The sequence below is a fragment of the Scomber japonicus genome, chromosome 9 (assembly GCF_027409825.1).
Source record: "Scomber japonicus isolate fScoJap1 chromosome 9, fScoJap1.pri, whole genome shotgun sequence".
NCBI lineage: Eukaryota > Metazoa > Chordata > Actinopteri > Scombriformes > Scombridae > Scomber > Scomber japonicus.
This window is the reverse complement of record NC_070586.1, coordinates 29134507-29153474: the sequence shown is the minus strand read 5'-3', so window position 1 is coordinate 29153474 and position 18968 is coordinate 29134507. Positions and strand designations below refer to the sequence as shown.

Genomic DNA, 18968 nt, shown 5'->3' with positions numbered 1-18968 from the left:
TCTTGACTTAAAGATTTTGAGTTCTTTAGTGTGTTTATTATTGATTTCAGGTCAACATAATAAGTACATACAGGTATGAAAACAAAGTCTCTTTTTCTACTTTTCTACTCAATAGACGGTAATGGCTTCATGATATTTATTTTATGTTACAAAACCTCAAGTATGTTTCAACTGATGAAACTTCCAAAGTTTGCATTCAAACCACCTCCAATAGTTCATATTTAATATTAAAGACGTATAAAGGTATATTCAGCTCTGAAGCTCCCTTTGGAATGCAGGTAATCTCCATGAAATTCAATCTCGGCCATATTTCCTGAGGAGTGCCATTGAAACAGCTGATGGCCTTTAAACACGTTGGTCTTCAGAACATCCATGTCCCGGATCTGAACAAGACACACAAAACAGAGATGTTGCATTAATTATAACACCCTTTTTCATTCCACAAGATTCAATATTTTGGAACAACAGCACATGTTAGCACCATAATGTATGTAGACTGGGAGTTGGTGGCATCGAACACTAATCCTATGTGTTGAGCCTGGATTCTGATCTTCACTGAAGGAGGGGCATTGATGAGGACTCGACAGGTGTGGTTTCTGTTGGACGTTGTCGGATTCTCGAAGACGCCACTGGCGGAAAACAGCTGCATGTCACAATCTGTACGGCAGAGGCATAAAGAACAGTAAATATAGAGGTAGACAGTGTTGTGGATGCCTGTACAGTCAAATGCAATCCAATGTGATAGTCAAGACATGGATACTAAGAGATATTAAGAATGTTGAATATATGCTGAGGTGTGTTTAGGCTTTAGTTTGTTGCATTTTAGAAAGTAGTAAAACACAGCACAATATGACAGACAACAAAACAGCATTTTAAGCTTCACATTATGTTTGCCATTAGTGCATTAGTACGGAACTAGTGCCACAAGAAAAAAAAATTCAGTTCAGAAGTCTAAATCAGGTCTCGAATTTTTCACGTGGCCCTGATCCCCTTCATTTTAGAGGATGCAAGAAGGCTACACAATATTACCCCCCCCCCCCACCCACTCCCTGGTTTCAAACTTAAGTCTTTATGTTGCAATATCCTCCGACATTGGGCTCAATTATCTTAATAATTGCACTCAATTTAAATAGCTCTCATTAATCACCATCCTATCTTGAGATATTAGGTGATAGATTTTGGATGTACACCATCAGATGTCTTACCCTGATGGTGACTCTTCTTCATGTTTTTTTGAGAGTTGTAGGTGAGCACAACCCCGTTCCCAGGCGTGTGCAGATGCTGACGTATGAGCAGGACATTAGTTCTGGTGGTCAACTCACTACCTGCTACCTGCTCGCACCTCCTCACAAACGCCAGACGGTCAAAAAACGCCACATACTCCTCTGTAGGGAACACATTCAGAGTTGCAGCCATTCATTTTGCCTTAGTAATCATGGCATATGAAATGTAATCCATCACATAATGGATAATGCTCACTCTTTCTGCAGTCCAAAGAGGTGGACTCTACTTTGATGTGAATGACCTCATCCAGGGGTCGACCTATGGATACTGTGCAGCGGCCAGTTACGTCTCTCAAGTCTACTGTGCCTGATTGTTCCAGGAGTAGCTTCCCACAAGCACCTGGTAAAGAACACACACACACACACTGTAAAACGACAATACTGTAGCTACTTTCAGCTCTCCATGAGATTGCAGAGTCAGACTGTTTGTAACTACTAACTGGGTTTAGGTGTTGGGGTGGCTGTTGTTGTGATCTGTGGGAATGTGATTGCCTCTGTTGGATTTAGAGGGAGATGGCCCATGTCGCTTGTGGTGGGAGACAGGAGAGGTCCCTCTTCTGTGAGTTTAGCCCTTTCTTCAGTACGTTCAGTAGGGGTAACATCTGAGATAGCAGGCAAATGTCCACAGCTGCCCATGTTACAACCCTGGATGGTGATGGCCTTGGGCAAGTGCATACAAAACAGAGGGCTGAGGGGTTCAGTAGTTGAGGGGCCCATGCAGGACACAGCTCTGGACTGGATCCCATATCCGCAGGGCACTGAGCACTGGAGAGAAGAAGTGACAGTGACAGGTGTGTGATATGTGTAAACAGACATCAGTGTAGCATGTTTTACAGTATAACAGCTAAATGTTCAATTAAGACATTATTTAAAGTCTCTGTCCACTCAAAAATGTTTTTGAGTTGTTTTAGCTTCACAGTGCAGAATATGTGAGTTTTACACTATAAGGCTGTTTTCACATTCATCTGTCAAAGGAGGAACGTTCCTCTGTACTAATCACAACTATCTGAGCCAATGATGAGCCAGTATTCATGTTACACAAATTTGATGAAGAAATTTGAAGTATCCAAGAGTCACATACACTGAAAAATGTATGTCAGGGACCATGTACAGAATACATTAATCTCAAAAAGAGAAAAGATGCTTTGTACCAGATTTAGCTACTAGCTGATTTCCATTGGCAGTCCCTTGGCAGGTAAAGGAAACAATAAAACCTAACATCCCCACTAAAAATATAAGCCAACTTCCTTTTCATACCTACGCAGACACACAAACACACACACTTTTGGTTCTCTGGTCCAGCACCTGGTCTGAAGTTTTTGTTCCAGATATGCACGTGTACCACACAACTTGCTTATATTTTCATTCCACATTTTCTACCCATTTGTCTTTTTGTGTTCTGTTGTTTTGAACTAATCTAATCAATTGTACCTGGCTCCACGGCTTCACCTCCCATCTGTAGGTGCAGACCTCTACCAGGCAAGGCACTGTGGTGGCCGGTTTGACAGCTGCATGGCAGGTTTCCTCCGGCACCACACTCTCCCTGCTGTGGCCGAACTGGACACAAGCCACAGTCCTCTGAGCTATACCCAAGTCACAAGAGACAGAGCACGATGATGTGCTCAGGACCTTCCACCTGGACAAAGGACAGCGGTGGTGACTGGTGAGATGATTTTTACCTTTGCAAAAAAACTGAAATGTGTCTTTCTGTTTATGTTACCTGGCTGGGCAGCTGTGGGTGTTACAGGACACCACTGCTGTGGGTTTGGGAAAGTCAATGCACTGTATATCCTCCACCACCTCCTCCTCCCCTTCTGTCTCTCTAGCACAGTACAGCACCCTTTTGGCAACCCCTCCTCCGCACGTTACACTGCAGACTCCTAGCTTAGAGCGCCACCTGGTTGTCAAAAATATAATTCTACCATCACTTTTCAGATGCTTATTATATTCAATAACATAACCTCTTTGTCAAAATTAATATATTGTAGACTACAGACAAATATTATATCTCCTGCATTACATTATACACACATTAAACACTGTATATGTCATATTTTGTTATGGTGTGTCTTACATGGGAGGGCAGGGGGATGTGCTGCAGGTCTCAGAATGAGGAGCAGGTTTGCTAGAAGCATCACAGTGGAAGTCAGGCACCCCAAGTCTGGACTGGTGGTCCACACAGGAAAACCACACCTGCAGGGTTCCTACACAGGCATCAGGCTTTGGGTGACCTTATCTGATGAGGACTAGCTGTTTCTGAGTGAAGGTGAGTGTATGTCTTCACTTACCATTACCACAGGTCTTTGAGCACTGGCTGATAACGGGACTCCAGACATACACAGGAGCTTGTCTAGAACGTGGCAACAAACCAGACTTCGGACCAGGCTGGTTCTGTTGAAGAAAAATAACATTTAGACATCACATTTCGAAATGAGAGTGAGATTTTAGTCTTTTTTCACTTTACCTCTCCCTTTGACTCCCATCCAATGGGACAAACGTCTACCACACAGGGCACAGAATCAGATGGTCTTATTTGATTTGAACAGAAGCTTTGATCCACTTCAACATCCTGATCGTCCTCTTGCCGAACACATGACACGATGCGTTTTGCCTCTCCTGGCCCACACACTGCTGAACACTCCCCTGGCTCTGACACACGCCATCTGTGAACAAACACAAGTGGGTTAAACATAAAAACCCAACTTTTCCCAGGTGCAAACAATGTTAGTGATGAAACTGAGGCAGCAGGACAGGAGGTTATTTGATTCTAACCCATACAGTCTTGGTGATTGAAGAACACTAATTAGTAAACTAGATTTTATACCTGGCTGGACAGAGTTGAAGATTACATTTTTCAACAGCATTTGGCGCCGAATCAGGCAGACATTCAGAATCTGGAACCTTCACAACATCAGCTCCGTGTTTTTGAACACATTTTACAGGACGCACTCTCTCTCCTCCACCACAGGAGGCACTGCAGGGTCCAAACTCGCCTGTGACCCATCTGTAAAACAGTAAACAATTGTTGTATATCCATTTGTGCAGAGGTATATGTGTATGTCAGTGCTATAGAACCTGACCTAGGGGGACAGAGTGTGAGTTGACAGCTTGTTTGAAGTGGTACGGTTGGGGGAAATCCATCACAATTATGCTCCTCCAAATGGTCATTGGTGTCTCTGTCTACACACACTTGTATATGCTTCTGTACACCTGTAAGAAAAGGTAATATAAGCAGAAACAACAGCTCTGTTAAGGAAAACAGCTTCTCTCTTTCTTGTGCTTTTCTACATGACTTGCTGTGAATAACAATTACATACCCGATCCACATGAGACAGAGCAGGGTGTTGTGAAGACAACCCATTTGCCTTTAGGTGTGATGTCTTTCATGTCGTTTGTGGTAGGCACATAGAACTGGTAGCTAATGTTTGGATTTGTTTTCTCTCCATATTCTTTTCCATATTTACGATAAACCTGGGAAGAGATGCTAGTAGATTAAACAATGTATATTAAAATTATACATGAAGTATTTTCATTATATTTTTATTGTATTATGTTTGTACAATTTCAGTCTATCCTGACCTGTATATTTATCTCCTGCTGCATCGGTCCAGGCAGCAGCAGCTCTTCCATTTCAGGCAAAAGGTCAAGGGTCAAGTGGAGGCGGTACTCTAGCCGATTATCATCCAGTGGGGATGGGTGGGTCATATTTAGTGCCATGCTTTCCATTCCAGACACAATGTACCGTTCCCCAGCCATTACAGCTGTGAAGGCGAATGGCAAAAAAATAATTCAGGGTTCTGGCCCTGTTACCTCTGTTGTCTAAACCTAAACCTGAAGTGATGCTACTCACCCATATGAGTAAACAGAGGTGCTCTGTTCACAATATGAACCTGTGTGGCATTCACTGGCAGAGTTAGAAAGGTGGTGTACTCTGAAACAGAAAGAATGGATTTATCACAGAACCAAAAGATAATGCATGTATTAGAGCTGCATTATTGCTGTCATTATTGTGATTAATCTAGTAATTGTTTAGCTTATATAATAGTTTAAAGTGTCCATATTTTTGCTTGATAAAATTGAATGAATTTTCTGCCCCTCAATGTGTACAGTAAAAAAATGCTGTTATTTGTTACCTTTGGCCTGACCACCAGTGTAGGAGTCTGAAGTCAAACTGCAGGATGATCCATCTCCACCACATACCCCACACATATCCCTCACTTTCCCGGAATGCAGCACACCATCACAGCCAAACAACTGATCAGAGACAACCGGATGTTTTAAAACGTTAAATATACAACAGTAACATTGCATCATTTCTCTGGTGTGTGTTTCATCTAGTTTAGTCATCTCTACCTGGCATTTCCCTCTGAGACAAGCAGCTGTGGAGCCAAAGGGAGGCGGGCTGTCTGACTCACAGCGAGTCCCATCCACAAACTGAGAGCCGCGACTCACTATGAAGTTTTCTCTGTCTGACTGGCACGTGTATCTGCACTGCTCATCCCCTGGTTACAACAAGACCCGATCACAGTAAAGAATGTTTTCAGGAATATAGGTATTCAGATGGAAAATGTTTTGTTTTCTGTAGGCCCACCTTGTGCAAAGCCTAAAGCAGGGATCCAGGTGTAGAAGGAGGCAGTGTTTGGTAAAAGGTAGAGAGGTTGGAGGTCTGTTTGGGAACATTGCTCTGACATGAAATCCAGCTGGGTGTTCTCACATGGCTACAAAAACACAGGTGGTAAAAACACAGATTTTTAGAAACTTTTATGGGTTGATGATAGTGTCAGAAGTCACAGGCTTGTATCCACAGCTGCAAAACACTGTTATGGCTTTCAGGGTTTTGTATTTTTCTTCACCTAAAATTGATAATGGTTCCACTTCTAAATTACTTCTTTTTCTGTCTATTGCTGGTCATCCAATTTTGAGGTTTTTTATGGTTGCGGTAGGTTGGAAAATACTAACTAAAGAAGGATTCTTGCTTCAATGAGCCACTGAGTAAATAGTATTGACCTACTGTATGGAGGCCCACTGTAAACATAACAAGGGAGAACTTACTTGCTGGTGACAAAGTTCAGCTCCAATATCTGGACCCTGACAATCATTCCCTCCAAAAGCAGGTCTGAAAAATCAGACATGACAAATATTTTAAGGTAAAACTTTAAGTACATTGTGCTGTGTTTGACTATAACAGATCACATTTTTTACCTTGGGTTGGTGCACTGGCGTGTGCGGTAAGTAACTCCCCCACCACAAGTCCGTGAGCAGGGGGAGAAATCAGACCAGCTAGACCACGAGCCATGCACCACCTCAGAGGTGAGCTTGTCTGGGGACACACAGCGCCCCTTTAAACACCACTACAAAAGAGGGGATTGCAACTTTTTGAGAAACATGCTTGAGCCTAGTAAATAATGACAATGTCAATGATTGCACCAAAATTACTCATAGATTAGAGAGGTCAATACTTGATTTGGTGCACACTCTGTCCCATCCAATAATGGAACCAGGAGGCGTTTACAGGAGCTGTCATCATCAGGGTTAATGTGACAGGACAGAACACGACACGCTGGCTGCAGACAAATGTTGACATGACTACAATTGTAATAACATGCTGTATTTTTTATGTGAAATGCCACCTGGTGGTATCAAGCTGCAATGGAAGGTGACTTACCAAGTCTGGATTGGTGAAAGAACAGGCTCTTGCAGTGCTTCCAAAAGCTATTCGACACTGGTCATCTACTCCATAGTACAAACCAGGCTTCCAGTCCTGCAGGGAGCCTTCCAGGGCTGGCAGGTCATTTACACATTCAGCTTTCCCTTCACTGGGAACACAAGAGCACATGATATCTCATTCCCAATTTCACAGATATTAAACACACAACAATGTACCTATAATATAACATACTTTAAACCTTTGAAAATGATTAATTACAGACTGCACCAATAGAAAGACAATTCTTTGATGCAAAAATACTTCATTTAACTGGTGCACCACATGTATTTCTTTGTTTCTCAAAAGCTTTGAAAAGTGTAGACAGTGTTAGAGTTTGAGAGTGACTATATTTGCCAGAGAAATGTCATCTTGAAGACACTGAGCCTTTGTGTCAACAGCAGCTCAGTGGGAAAAAAAGGAAAATATTTCAATCCAATGTGTATTTGAACATGTAATATCATTGTAAAGAATTTCAAATCAAAACCAAACATGTCATTGGACATTCTGAAAACGTAAAACAAGAATCAGTTCCATCACCCCAAACTGAAAACATTAAGATATGACTTATAGATGAAATGCCCTTTCAACAGTGCCCGATCTGCATGATGAATGAGAGACATTTTCAGGCCCAGCTGCTCGGAACAGGTTGGCCCACCTGAAGAATGTGAGCAGCTGCTGTCTGCTGCATGGCGACCACGTCAGATCCACACTGTTGTAGCCTCCATCAGAGGCCATCATGAACCCACCCCTGCTGCAGGTGTTTCCTACTCCATCATGGTTGATTCCAAAACTGGGTGAAATTATGTAAAAATAAGTGGAACATCACTTGTTATAAACATTTAAAGTTATTCAGACACCTATAAAACACTCGTAATCAAGATATTATGTGGTGTTTAGGATTATGAATGTTTCCTATTTCTTTTTTCCCTATCTTTATCTTTTTTTTAGAGTAATACTGTACTTGCTCTAATTAATGAATAAATTACGAAATAATCACTACATTTGCAGTTTAGAGAATCTGTACTCACTTGGCCATTTTAGTTAGAAGACCTGCTGTTGTCTGGTAGTTAGGGACTAGTATTGCAACTCTAAAGACTTAATATACCACTACAGTAATTATGCATGCATTACTTATTAATCTCCCCAGCAGAAGGCAAAAACTAATAAATAATGCAAATAGATAAATAAATAATGGTTATATTTTCCCATCAGATAAAGTGTGAAACAGGTGTTCCTATAAACATACTTGTTTGATTCTACCTTACCTGTGGCCAATTTCATGGGCAATAGTGATCCCCAGGTCAAACCCCGTGTCCTCCGTGATCACACAGCTCCATTCGCTGGAGCAAGCCCCACCCAACTGTGCTACTCCCCTGACCTGCTTGTTCCCGTCAGGCAAAACCAGGTCATATCTGTGTATGAAGGAAGACACATTTATTATAAAACAGTTTTTGCTCACCCATAAAATTTAAAACATCCACTTATAGTACAGCAGCTACAGGCAACAAACCTTGTAATGTACAAGAGAAGATCAGCATGTAGTGGGTCTGTATCATTTGAGGGGTTTATCCTTCTTCCCCAGTCACATACACTTCTAAGACAAGAGGTGATGTTGGTAGACATTTGGATCTCTGGCTAGAAGAGGGAACACAGGAACAGCAAATAAAACCAAATGATCATTCAATCGTCTCCTCTCTAATATAATATACACTGATATTTATCTCATCCATCTGAAGTGAAAGCTTAAATCCCATACAATAAGGTTCATATACACTGAACTTTCACTGTAACAAGGAGCTGCTGACCTCAGGCTCTGACAGGATGATCATGCGGACCAGGTGCACCCTCATGTTGGCGCCCAGTGTCATGTCTCTCAACAGCTCTGAGGCCTGGGTGGAAATTGGAATATGAGTCAGATTCATACATTTCAGGATGTTCAGGGTTTAATGAGGCTATAGTATGGTATTGCACTCTCCCGGGCTGGTTGTGTAAACATTTCAACATACATCGGATTTTCTGTCTCATTTGTGTTGATTTTTGCTTGCCTTCACTGTTTATTGATTACTCCTCACTGCAGCCTTACACTCCTGTTAATACTAAGTACCTATACTTACATTTACTATGCCAGGATGTTTTAACTTTTCATACACACTCATTGCAATCAATCCAGAAAACCATCATTGACTATTTATTGTAATGTCTGTGCTCACACTTACAATGTTGAGGTTGGTGAGGATGTATCGCTCTGTGTCCTGCTTGTGGGCCTGCTGGACATCAGGCCCCACCACCACCAGCAGTTCCAGGTGGGTGATATCAGGCAACAGAGCTGACCGACGCAGACGACCGCTATCTGTGAACAAAGGGAAGACATGTTCCAGACATGTACCTGTTTTGTAGTTAAAAATGTACAGCTGTCAACTCATTTTACAGCTCAGATACAGACAGTCATACCTAAGGCATCAGGAGAAGAACCCTGATAAGAAACTATGTCTGCTTGATGGTAGGAGTGATGGAAATGCTGTGGAACAACACAAACAATTAGGCAAGGAAAGGCAAGGCAGCTTTATTTATATAGCACATTTCATACACAATGGCAACTCAATGTGCTTTACATAAAACGAAGAAACAACTGCTTTCATTCTGTAACTAAATCTACATGGTCCAAATACTGCATGAAAATACAAACATTTTTTTAAGGCTTTTATGTTTTTTTTAGTAGTCCCATCATGTAAATCCAGTAAAACATGGTTATGAGTCTCTGCAGGTGAGTGTGTTTTCACAGGATGATAAACAGTTTAGAGCTGAAGAGTTCAATGTACTTTGCAGAAGTCCTGAGCAGTTGAATCACTAACCACAGTGCTCCTGTTCACCCGCAGCTTTCCACCTACTTCGTCCAATGGAGATCTCATTAGAGCAGCGAAGCCAGGCCTCAGCAGCAGCAGCAGACGGAGCAGAGTCATAAAAAACATGTTTCCCCTCTTCCTGTGCGTCTACCTGATCTGCTTTAGCACTAGGACAGTATGTGATCCTCCTGGCCAGCAGGACGAGGACCCAGCCGAGAGGGTATGAGTAACGTGTTTAGGTAAACAGTAGGGACAAAGTTGATGACACACAGCATTTGCTGTTTTTTCACCACTGTGGCACCAAAAGGCCAGCTCTCATTGGTCAGCTTTTTTGTGTGTACTATGACTAGTTTGTGTCATTTCTTGCCTTTCATGACTGAGCAAAGAAAACTATAAAAAAAAACCTTTTGTATTTGTAATACTTTGATGATGAGACAGAATCAGTGATTGCAGCTGCGTGCTTGAATATATAACCAAAATCTACCTTTTGGATCTCATATTTATATTTAGTCCTTTCACAGCTGCAATTAATGATGAATTAATTCTAATTTCCATAAATAATAGTGTGTGTTGTTGCCTTTTGTAGCCATTAGAGGGCAGACACGATCCTGTGGATGGTCTTACATAAAGGCACTGGAGAAACACAGTACACACATTCCACAAGAGTGTCATAAAATCACATCCCTTATGTGCACAAAGTCATTAAAACTCTTATTGTAGTGTATGTAAAGCAGGGGTTACACAGTGAAAATGATGCAGACAATAAAACAACAAATGATAAGTTCTTTTTTTTCCTGGGGGCCAATGATCCAACTCCTAGTACTGACGTTAAACATTTTCATATGATTTACTCAAGCTTTTCTAGTTTTCTGCACATTTGATGATATAAATAGACTAAAATTGGGCTCTTAAGATTGAGTCATACTTCTACAACAATGCTGGCTTGCTCTGTTAATCTAGTTTTATCGCTTAATAGGAAACATTTCCCTCCTGTTCCCAATCAACACTCAGTATGATAATAATATATCCAGCAACAGGCAGTTTTCTTTCTCTTTCTTTTAACCTTAAAATGTTGTTTCACTATACTGGGAAAAAGTGATTTCCTCTGCTCCTGTTCATTCCCTTCCTTCCTGAGGGGGTATAGTTTATCTCCATAAAGCGAGGATTCAAGCCCCATCTGCCATTAGTCTGCCAGATATCTGTCCGTTGTCAGTCTGTATTAACAGCTGGGTGTCACAGGCATTCCACCAGCATCACTGCTCCACTAAAACCTCAATGCCCTGCTGGATTTACTGAGCATAACAGACTGTGATAAGTGTTGTTGGATCCTCATAGCCATGTCTGTTCAGAGGAAGTTAGGGATTGTATATTTATAATGTCCTAAATTATATATATCGAGCCATATGGGATACTCAAGTGGGCACAACAGATGATGCCTCAGGAAAATGTTGTTTGGTTGCAAGAAGGAGGAAGTTCATTATAGAATTAAGTTCATCACAGAAAATGGATTATCCCTGTTGCTTCTCATATGCATGTGAAAATCTATCATGAATATTGTTTAAGGCATGCCAAATGGTATGTTACTTGTTACTACTTTGGATAGACATTAGTCCAACTCGATTTTTATATTGTAAAGCCCAACCTCTCAGTGTTTCATGTGTTCTCAGTTTTTTCAGATGCATTTATGTGGAGCGGCTCTGGCTTGTACATAAAATGATTCTCGTTCATCTGCTGCTCTTTGTCACTCCCTCCATCTGTCACACTGTTGTAAAAGATTCATGTGTGCAAAAATTATAAATGTTCAACTTCTTCTTTATGACATCTCATCATCTCAAGTCGTCTATCTTTGCATATTAGATAGATGATACGCATTCATGCTTGGATAATGTTTATGAAAATATTTATTTAGATTCTAAGAGGATGCTCATTTCAATAGCTGGCATGGAAATATTGCTTAGTGAGCACAGATGTGTCTTACTGAGAAACAACCAGTAAAATAATGGAATCCCTTATTGGCTTGACCCTGCTGTTTTTTAATCTTGGCAGTAATCACTTATTGTAACCAGGGGAAATCGCTTAAATCCCACACACTTTCCATGTCTGACTCACTAAAGCTTCTTGTTCAAAGTTTGGCATGTGACTATTTATAAAACTGTCACAGTGATGGATCAGATGTTGAATCAAAGTTACAGCTACGCATAAAAATATCACCACTAAATGGCCTCATAACATCAGTTTTTCAAATATATGGATGTTTCTCTAAATCGTTATGTGCTTTGTTTATGTATGAGCGACTCTCTCCTCAAGTAAGTTGTAACATAAGAAATTCTATAAACTCAAGTATATTTCCTCCTGGTGATGGAGGTTTTACTTCTTTTTTTTCCTGCTAATTAAGACAAATATTGTGTTGATGGCATACTGTCAGCCCTGAGATGATGACTTTCCAGCCTGTAATGCAATACTGATGGTGCTGAAACTCAGTGGCACAACAAAACATTACTGACATTTTCCAGGCAGTGGTTTACTTCCTGTAGTCCCCCAGCTGTTTTAGCATACGTTAGCATATCACAGTGATGCAAAGACGCTGCAGGGGCATTTAATGATGCCCCTGCACTGATGGTGATTTAATGATCACAGTGTGTGGTTTCTGATAAATGTACAAATATCTGCATGAGTAATTACACATGATCATTTTCAGGGCAAGTGTTATTATCATGTGCATTTTAAATAGGAAAGAGGTAGAAAGAGAGGTGACTGTGTCAAATGATGACGCTCCACATACTAATTCAACACTTTTTAATGTAAAAGACTTTCAGATGCAAAAAACAAATGGGAGTTAGTGGCAGCCATGAAATGTTATATTCTGGATGTCTCTGTCTCTAGAAACACTGTTTTGTGATCTATAAGAATGGGTTGACCTAAAATGTGTTGCATTTTCTCCAGTGACTTCTGTCAGTGATACAGCTGTAACCAAAAGAAAGGACTATAAACAGTGTTCTGAGGTGATTATCATTCTAAACCAACTAATATAAAAGTCAATCAATCTCAGAGAATAGCCTTAATTGATGCCTTTTTTTTCAAAACATACACAATTGTGTGTAGCGTACAGTTTATGTAGGTTACATCAGAATTTATGTAAGCTCTATTTTGGACTAAGTGGTTGGTGGTAAATTATGTCATGCAAATAACATGAGTAATCAATCCACACTGCCAGAGTTGAAGTTAACTTCTGTTTCTAAATAGAATCAAGGTTTTACTCAAGTCCCACCTGCTCTCAGATCTACAGCATTAAAAAAAAAAGATCAGAATCTCTTCCATTAATTTACCCCATTTCACCATGGCTTCTTTCTCCTCCACTCAGCCTGCACCCCCTATTATTATGAGACTGCTGGAACTGCAGTTGACTTCAATAAGGGACTGCAGGGAAGGGCACTGAATACTAAGCTGGCCAACTCACAGCCTACATTTATATCCAACCCTCTCATGGCTGGGCAGAAATCTCCTGTTGGGCTATAGATTGATGATGTGGCAGTTGTTAATGGACAAATCCTACAACTGAACATCTGTTGGCATGCTACTGAAGGGACCAGTATTTTAATAAGATGTGCATGAAGAGGTCTTACTACAAAGTCTGAACACGACCACCAGAAACAAGCATGAGTAACAAATGTGATAAATTGAGACTCGTGGGAAAATGACTCGTCCTCGCCTCCTTCGTGTAGCCTAATAAGCAATCAATACATCTGAAGATTGAAGAACATTAATCATTTGTTTCAAACCATTCAACTCCTTATACCTCCCTTCTGCTCAAGCAAGTTGTATATCTGAAATCACTTTACCACATTCCCACATTGCACTGTTTCTCAATTGACCCTGTGCTCTCCAAATCAGTAATTATAGTGGGCTATGTTTGGATGGACTGAACCTGAATTTTGCTGGTACACTCTCTCCATCCTACTCTCAAGCTTTTAGACTTATTTCCTGCGACTTACAAGAGATTCAAAAAATTCTGCACTGTTCCAAACACATAGTAAATGGATAGAGCATATACATATAACTATTATAGCACAATTCAAAGCAAAATGTTGTAATAACAGAGTAACACTCCTCAATTTTCCTCAGATTATCAGGCTACTTATCATGAAGACTCACCCTGTAGTTACCCTTCTGTGGCTCTTTTGGGAGCTTTTTTAAATTCTGTGTGCTAAATGTGTTTGAAAGGCAGGATGTAACAGAACATGCTACTGTTGCATCAAGGGTACTGTACGGTTTTTGCAGCTTGACCCTTACCAATGGCTAAAAGTCAGGATACACTATATCGGCCTCTGCTGCATCAGTTTTGACCTTTTTTTTTCCTTAATTGGTCTCACTTATAGAAAGTGCTTTGCCAAATTGTTTTGAATTGTAATATCATGCCATAAAAATAGCTGTGAACTACCCCAATCATTGAAGATAAAACATGTTAAATGGACATACCCGATGCCCTACAACAGTATAACAATTAATTACTGTAGTTTCAATATGAGGCCATTAAAAATCCATAAAAATGTTGCCATATAATGGGGATGTTTGTAAAACAACACTTCAAATGCACCATCCAATTAATTATACACAGTGGTGCAGTAATTGCCTTACTGCAAAAAAATTGAAGTATGCCCACTCATAATACAACAAACAAAGAGAAGCTGTTTATGAGCCCCTCAAGAGCGTAGGTTTGGTTTTAACTTTGGTAGGGACATTTTTTGTCAGCCAAAATAATTGTGTCTGTGCACTTTATCATAGTTTTTCTTTCACAGGCAGTCACGCACACTCACACACACACACACAGACACACACACGCACAAAGAGCCTGACTCTGCAAAATGTGTATTTTACTGAATAAGCATTTGCTGACTTGCCTGAAACCAGACTTGTATAATGTTTTTTCTCTGATTTTTACATTTTTTACTGATAGACTACTTAAGTTTAAATCTGAGACCAAAAATGATACTCACGACTCCCCGGGCTGAGCGCAGCAGTATTGGCGTTCTCCCCACGGAATGAGAGGGTCACCTCCTTGAGACTTTACTCTGACTGTTGTCTGTGCATATGCACTGCACAACAGCTGAGAGTACCTGGCCTTCTTGGACTCTCTGGGTGGGGCCTTGGAGAGGGCAAAGCCTGATGAGTCCATACTTGCTGCTGGGGGACTTCAATGCCCACGTGAACATTGATGGGGAGACCTGGAGGGGATGACTGGGAGGAATGACCTGCCCGATCTGAACCCAAGTGGTGTATTGTTATTGGACTTCTGTGCTAGCCATGGATTGTCCATAACAAACACCATGTTTGAGCATAAGGATGTCCATAAGTATACCTGGCACCAGAACACCTTAGGCCAAAGGTTGATGATCAACTTTGTAGTCGTGTCATCAGACCTGCGGCTGTATGGTTGAATCAGACGGTGGGGCAACCAGACCTGAGAAATCTAAATGAGGAGTGAGGGTGAACATCTGGTGAAGGCCCCTGTCCACGAGATCTTCAACTGCCACCTGCCAGGATTTTGATACTGTAATGCTGGGTGTATGTTAGCGTCACCTTAATTAAATCTACTTTAGGTCATGGGCTAGGTCATGGGGACAGCTTCTTCAGAGAGCAACTCCTGTAGTGGTGGCACCGCCATAACACAGACAAACTTGATACGTGACTTCACTGTGCGGTTTATCACTCTGTCCTATCTAAAGTAAACACTACAGACCAACTACATTGTAGGAAGTAGTTCCCAATGTAAAGAATATATTTATCAAATCATGAACTATTTTTCAAATCATATACAACATTCAATGCTAAAATAATATATTCTTTAAACAAAATCTCATCTTAAATTCTTCCTTCTCTTCAAATGAAATGTCCTCATTTCAAAACTTATGAAAAATAGATCTCCTTTCCAAAGTAAAAGAGAAAGTGCACCATAACTGCTATGTAAACGGAAAACAGAAACACAGTTTACTAGGCACGTGGGCAGGGGAAAACACAAATAAGCTTATATGGCATAAAATGACTGAAAATGTTGTCCCATTAAACTACACAGCTAAACACAGCAGCCTTTATAATTAGTACTGCAAGCTCATGAAAGTTGGCAACATTAATCAAATAATATTTCATTTCATTTTGTTTTGAAAAAAACAAAACAGTGTCCCAATAAATGTGCATATCAGTCCATATAAGGAACATGACAGACCATATTGGTCATTTGAGTGGGAGGGGGTATTTCACAGCAACAGTTGTTGAGGTCTGCAAACAACCAGTCCTGAACTGATGAGTTACATGTCCTAGCAGGCACTGCATGAGCAACATCCAGCCTTTGATTGTGTTGTGGCAGGACTTGAGAGACCCACCCTGACGGTCTCTTTAACAGGGGAACTGAGGGGCAGGCAAGGGCAGAAACCTGTCCAATTTCAGGTTGTCTTGGATACAAGGCAGGTGGACCAGATAGTGCTGTATACCTGGGGGGAGTGTCCATATGCTGGTTGGATCACTTGTGCTGAGGATGTATCCTTGGTGGATCAATATGGTATTAAGCAATCATAGTGAACAAGTTTTGGTCCAGCTTGAGGATGTCTCAAATCCAACAGCTTATATAGTATAGTCTCTGGTTATCTGAGGAGACAACTTTGTAAGGTGCAGTCCAGTTACGGTCAAGTTTCTTTGTCTGTGTATTTGGATTGTCTATCCACACAAGAGCTCCAGATTGATAAGGTTTGAGCCTTACATGCTTGTGGAAGTAACACTCGTGCTTGGCAATCTGCTGGCAGATAGTGATCCCATTCACCACTATTCTGATGAATGAGTTCAGCCAACTGTTCTTTTAGAGTCCTGTCAATTTTCTTTAATGGTGAGGTCCTTTTCTTTTTTATGTTCAGCCTCTGACATATTGTCTGGAAGATCTCTGATTCATAAAGTCGTCCCTGATCTGAAAACAGTTCTTCTGAAATGTTATGTTCAAGTATGTATCATTTACAAAGTAGTTGTGCAACAGTTATCGCTTTCTGATCTGACATGGGGAATGCACTGCCATACTTTGTAAAGTGGTCTTGGACTACAAGCACATGCCTATGTCCTTGTGAAGTGAGGGGCAGCTCAGTGGTATCATTATCCACAAATTGGAATGGTCTTTCTGCCTGTATGGAATGTAAGGGAGCTCTGTGTTGTGGTACAGGTTTATAAGCTTCACATATATGACACATCACAAAAACTGTCAATGTCAGACCACATGCTAGGCCAAGAGCACACAGTTAGAGCCTTCTTGAATGTGCTGATTGCTATAATGACCTGAACAGGGGTTACCATGTAAAATGTTAATTGTCTCTGTGATGGGTGTTTTGGGAATCAGTACTTGAAACACAGCTGGCTTCCCTGGTGCTGTGTGGGCTTTTTGACAGAGCAAGGCATAACACAATACAAGTTTTGAGAACTGCCACCACAATTTTCTTTGTAGCTTCCCTTTAACATGTCTGAGGTAAGGCCGTTTGTTTTGTTGCACCCAGGTGTACACTTCTGACAGAATGGGCCTTCACATATCCACTGGCTGTTTACTGGGTCCAGTGCCAGTCCATCACGTGAAATAATGTGTCCCCTATAGTTGATTGCAGATTTGCAAAACTCACATTTCTTTGGGTTCAGCTTCAACCCAGCTTGTCTGAATCGTATAAGAATGTCTGTCAGGTTTTGAAAGTGATCATCAATGTTCAGCTCCATCAGTCTCTGAAAAGTTGGTGGTTAGTTCTTCAGACCAATGGGCATCACCTTGTTTGGTCTAAAAGTTATTGTTTGACTTAATTCATTTGTCTGGCAGACACAGGAAAAAAGTGCATTCAAGGTTCACAAGTAGCACATATAATTTGTTGAACTAGGTAAATCAGGTTTAATTTTATTGCATCCAGAGCAGCAGGCAACAACTTTACCATGCTGTCCCGCACACATCAGTTAATAGTAAATAGTAGAAATAGTAATAGTAATATTTTGAGAAAAAAGAACTTTGTGGGGTTTTTTTTAACACATATGGCCCTACTACACGGTCATAGGAGTAGACCACAATGAGGAGAAAAAAATCGGTGGTGGTGGTGGTAAATACCCAGCAGAACTCAAACACACTAAAAGTTAACAGTTCACAAGCTGCTTCCACCAGTGTATAGCTGTTAGCGTCACCTTAATTAAATCTACTTCAGATCGTGGGTAGGAAAACAGCATGGGGAAAGCTTCTCCAGAGAGCAACTCCTGTACTTTCAATAGACAAGTTGCAACACCAACAACAAACTTGATATATCACTTCACTGTGCGGTGTATCACTCTGCCCAATCTAAAGTACACTACAGACAAACTACACAGTGAAGTAGTTATGTACCTAACAATATAAAGCATATATGTATCAAAACATTTACTATTATTCAAATCATGTGGGAACAACCAACATCAAAAGAATATTCTCCAAACAAATTCTTCAAAAAAATAAATCTTACATTCTTCCTTCTGTTCAAATGAAATGTCCTCATTTTAAAAGTTATGAAAAATAAATTTAATCTTACAGTACTAAAATTATGCCTGACAATCACAAACAGTTCAATTGGACAAGCTGTAGATCTTTTATCTTGTAAATAATGTTCATGACTTAATGACACATGATCTACTCATGGAAAAAGGGAGAGATTGCATTAAATAGCCTAGTAATTTTTTCCCACTAATTTTAAAGAGCATGGCACAGCATGTCTGAGCATCAACCAACGCCTGAAATTAAAAAATAATATCAAATTATCTTAGTTTTGTCCAGTTAAGTCGTTTAAATTATGTAAAGGAATATTAAATAGAAACAGCATCAGATTTTCCTCCTCGCCGACTGTACTCATCACTACTGCTGCTGCTGCTGCTGTCAACAATGCATACAGCGTGAAGTTTAAGGTTGCCAGATCTTCAGGTGGAGTATCCCCCATATGCTGCTCTTTCACTCAATTATAATAGCGCACTTTTTTCAGAAAACTGGCAACACTGTGGCCAGCTTGCTGTTAACATTAAGTGGAGTTGAAACGACTTGAGTGTTTAAAACCAGTAAAAATGTTGGGTGGGACAATCCAGCAACACCTTGATATTTGTAGACATGTT

The 18968-nt window shown here is 40.6% G+C and overlaps 1 protein-coding gene across 2 annotated transcripts; it reads right to left on the bottom strand.

Annotated features, from left to right (window-relative positions):
• Window positions 1–7: 7 nt before the first annotated feature.
• On the bottom strand, window positions 8–10054 carry adamts13 (ADAM metallopeptidase with thrombospondin type 1 motif, 13). Of its 2 annotated transcripts, none has more exons than XM_053325932.1 (29): window positions 9843–10054; window positions 9442–9508; window positions 9207–9340; window positions 8796–8879; window positions 8501–8625; window positions 8256–8402; window positions 7646–7780; window positions 6949–7099; window positions 6743–6847; window positions 6486–6634; window positions 6336–6399; window positions 5875–6001; window positions 5637–5785; window positions 5417–5537; window positions 5134–5214; window positions 4863–5044; window positions 4601–4754; window positions 4364–4493; window positions 4108–4287; window positions 3748–3946; window positions 3572–3674; window positions 3358–3487; window positions 3004–3180; window positions 2715–2919; window positions 1724–2048; window positions 1480–1623; window positions 1206–1385; window positions 482–657; window positions 8–383 (listed from the first exon to the last, which is right to left on the bottom strand). In XM_053325932.1, the coding sequence occupies exons 1-29, from the start codon at window positions 9957–9959 to the stop codon at window positions 228–230; spliced, it is 4197 nt and encodes a 1398-aa protein (XP_053181907.1). In that variant the 5' UTR covers window positions 9960–10054; the 3' UTR covers window positions 8–227. The 2 variants fall into 2 exon arrangements, with proteins under 2 accessions (XP_053181907.1, XP_053181908.1); XM_053325933.1 differs by having other exon boundaries at window positions 9879–10054.
• Window positions 10055–18968: the final 8914 nt, after the last annotated feature.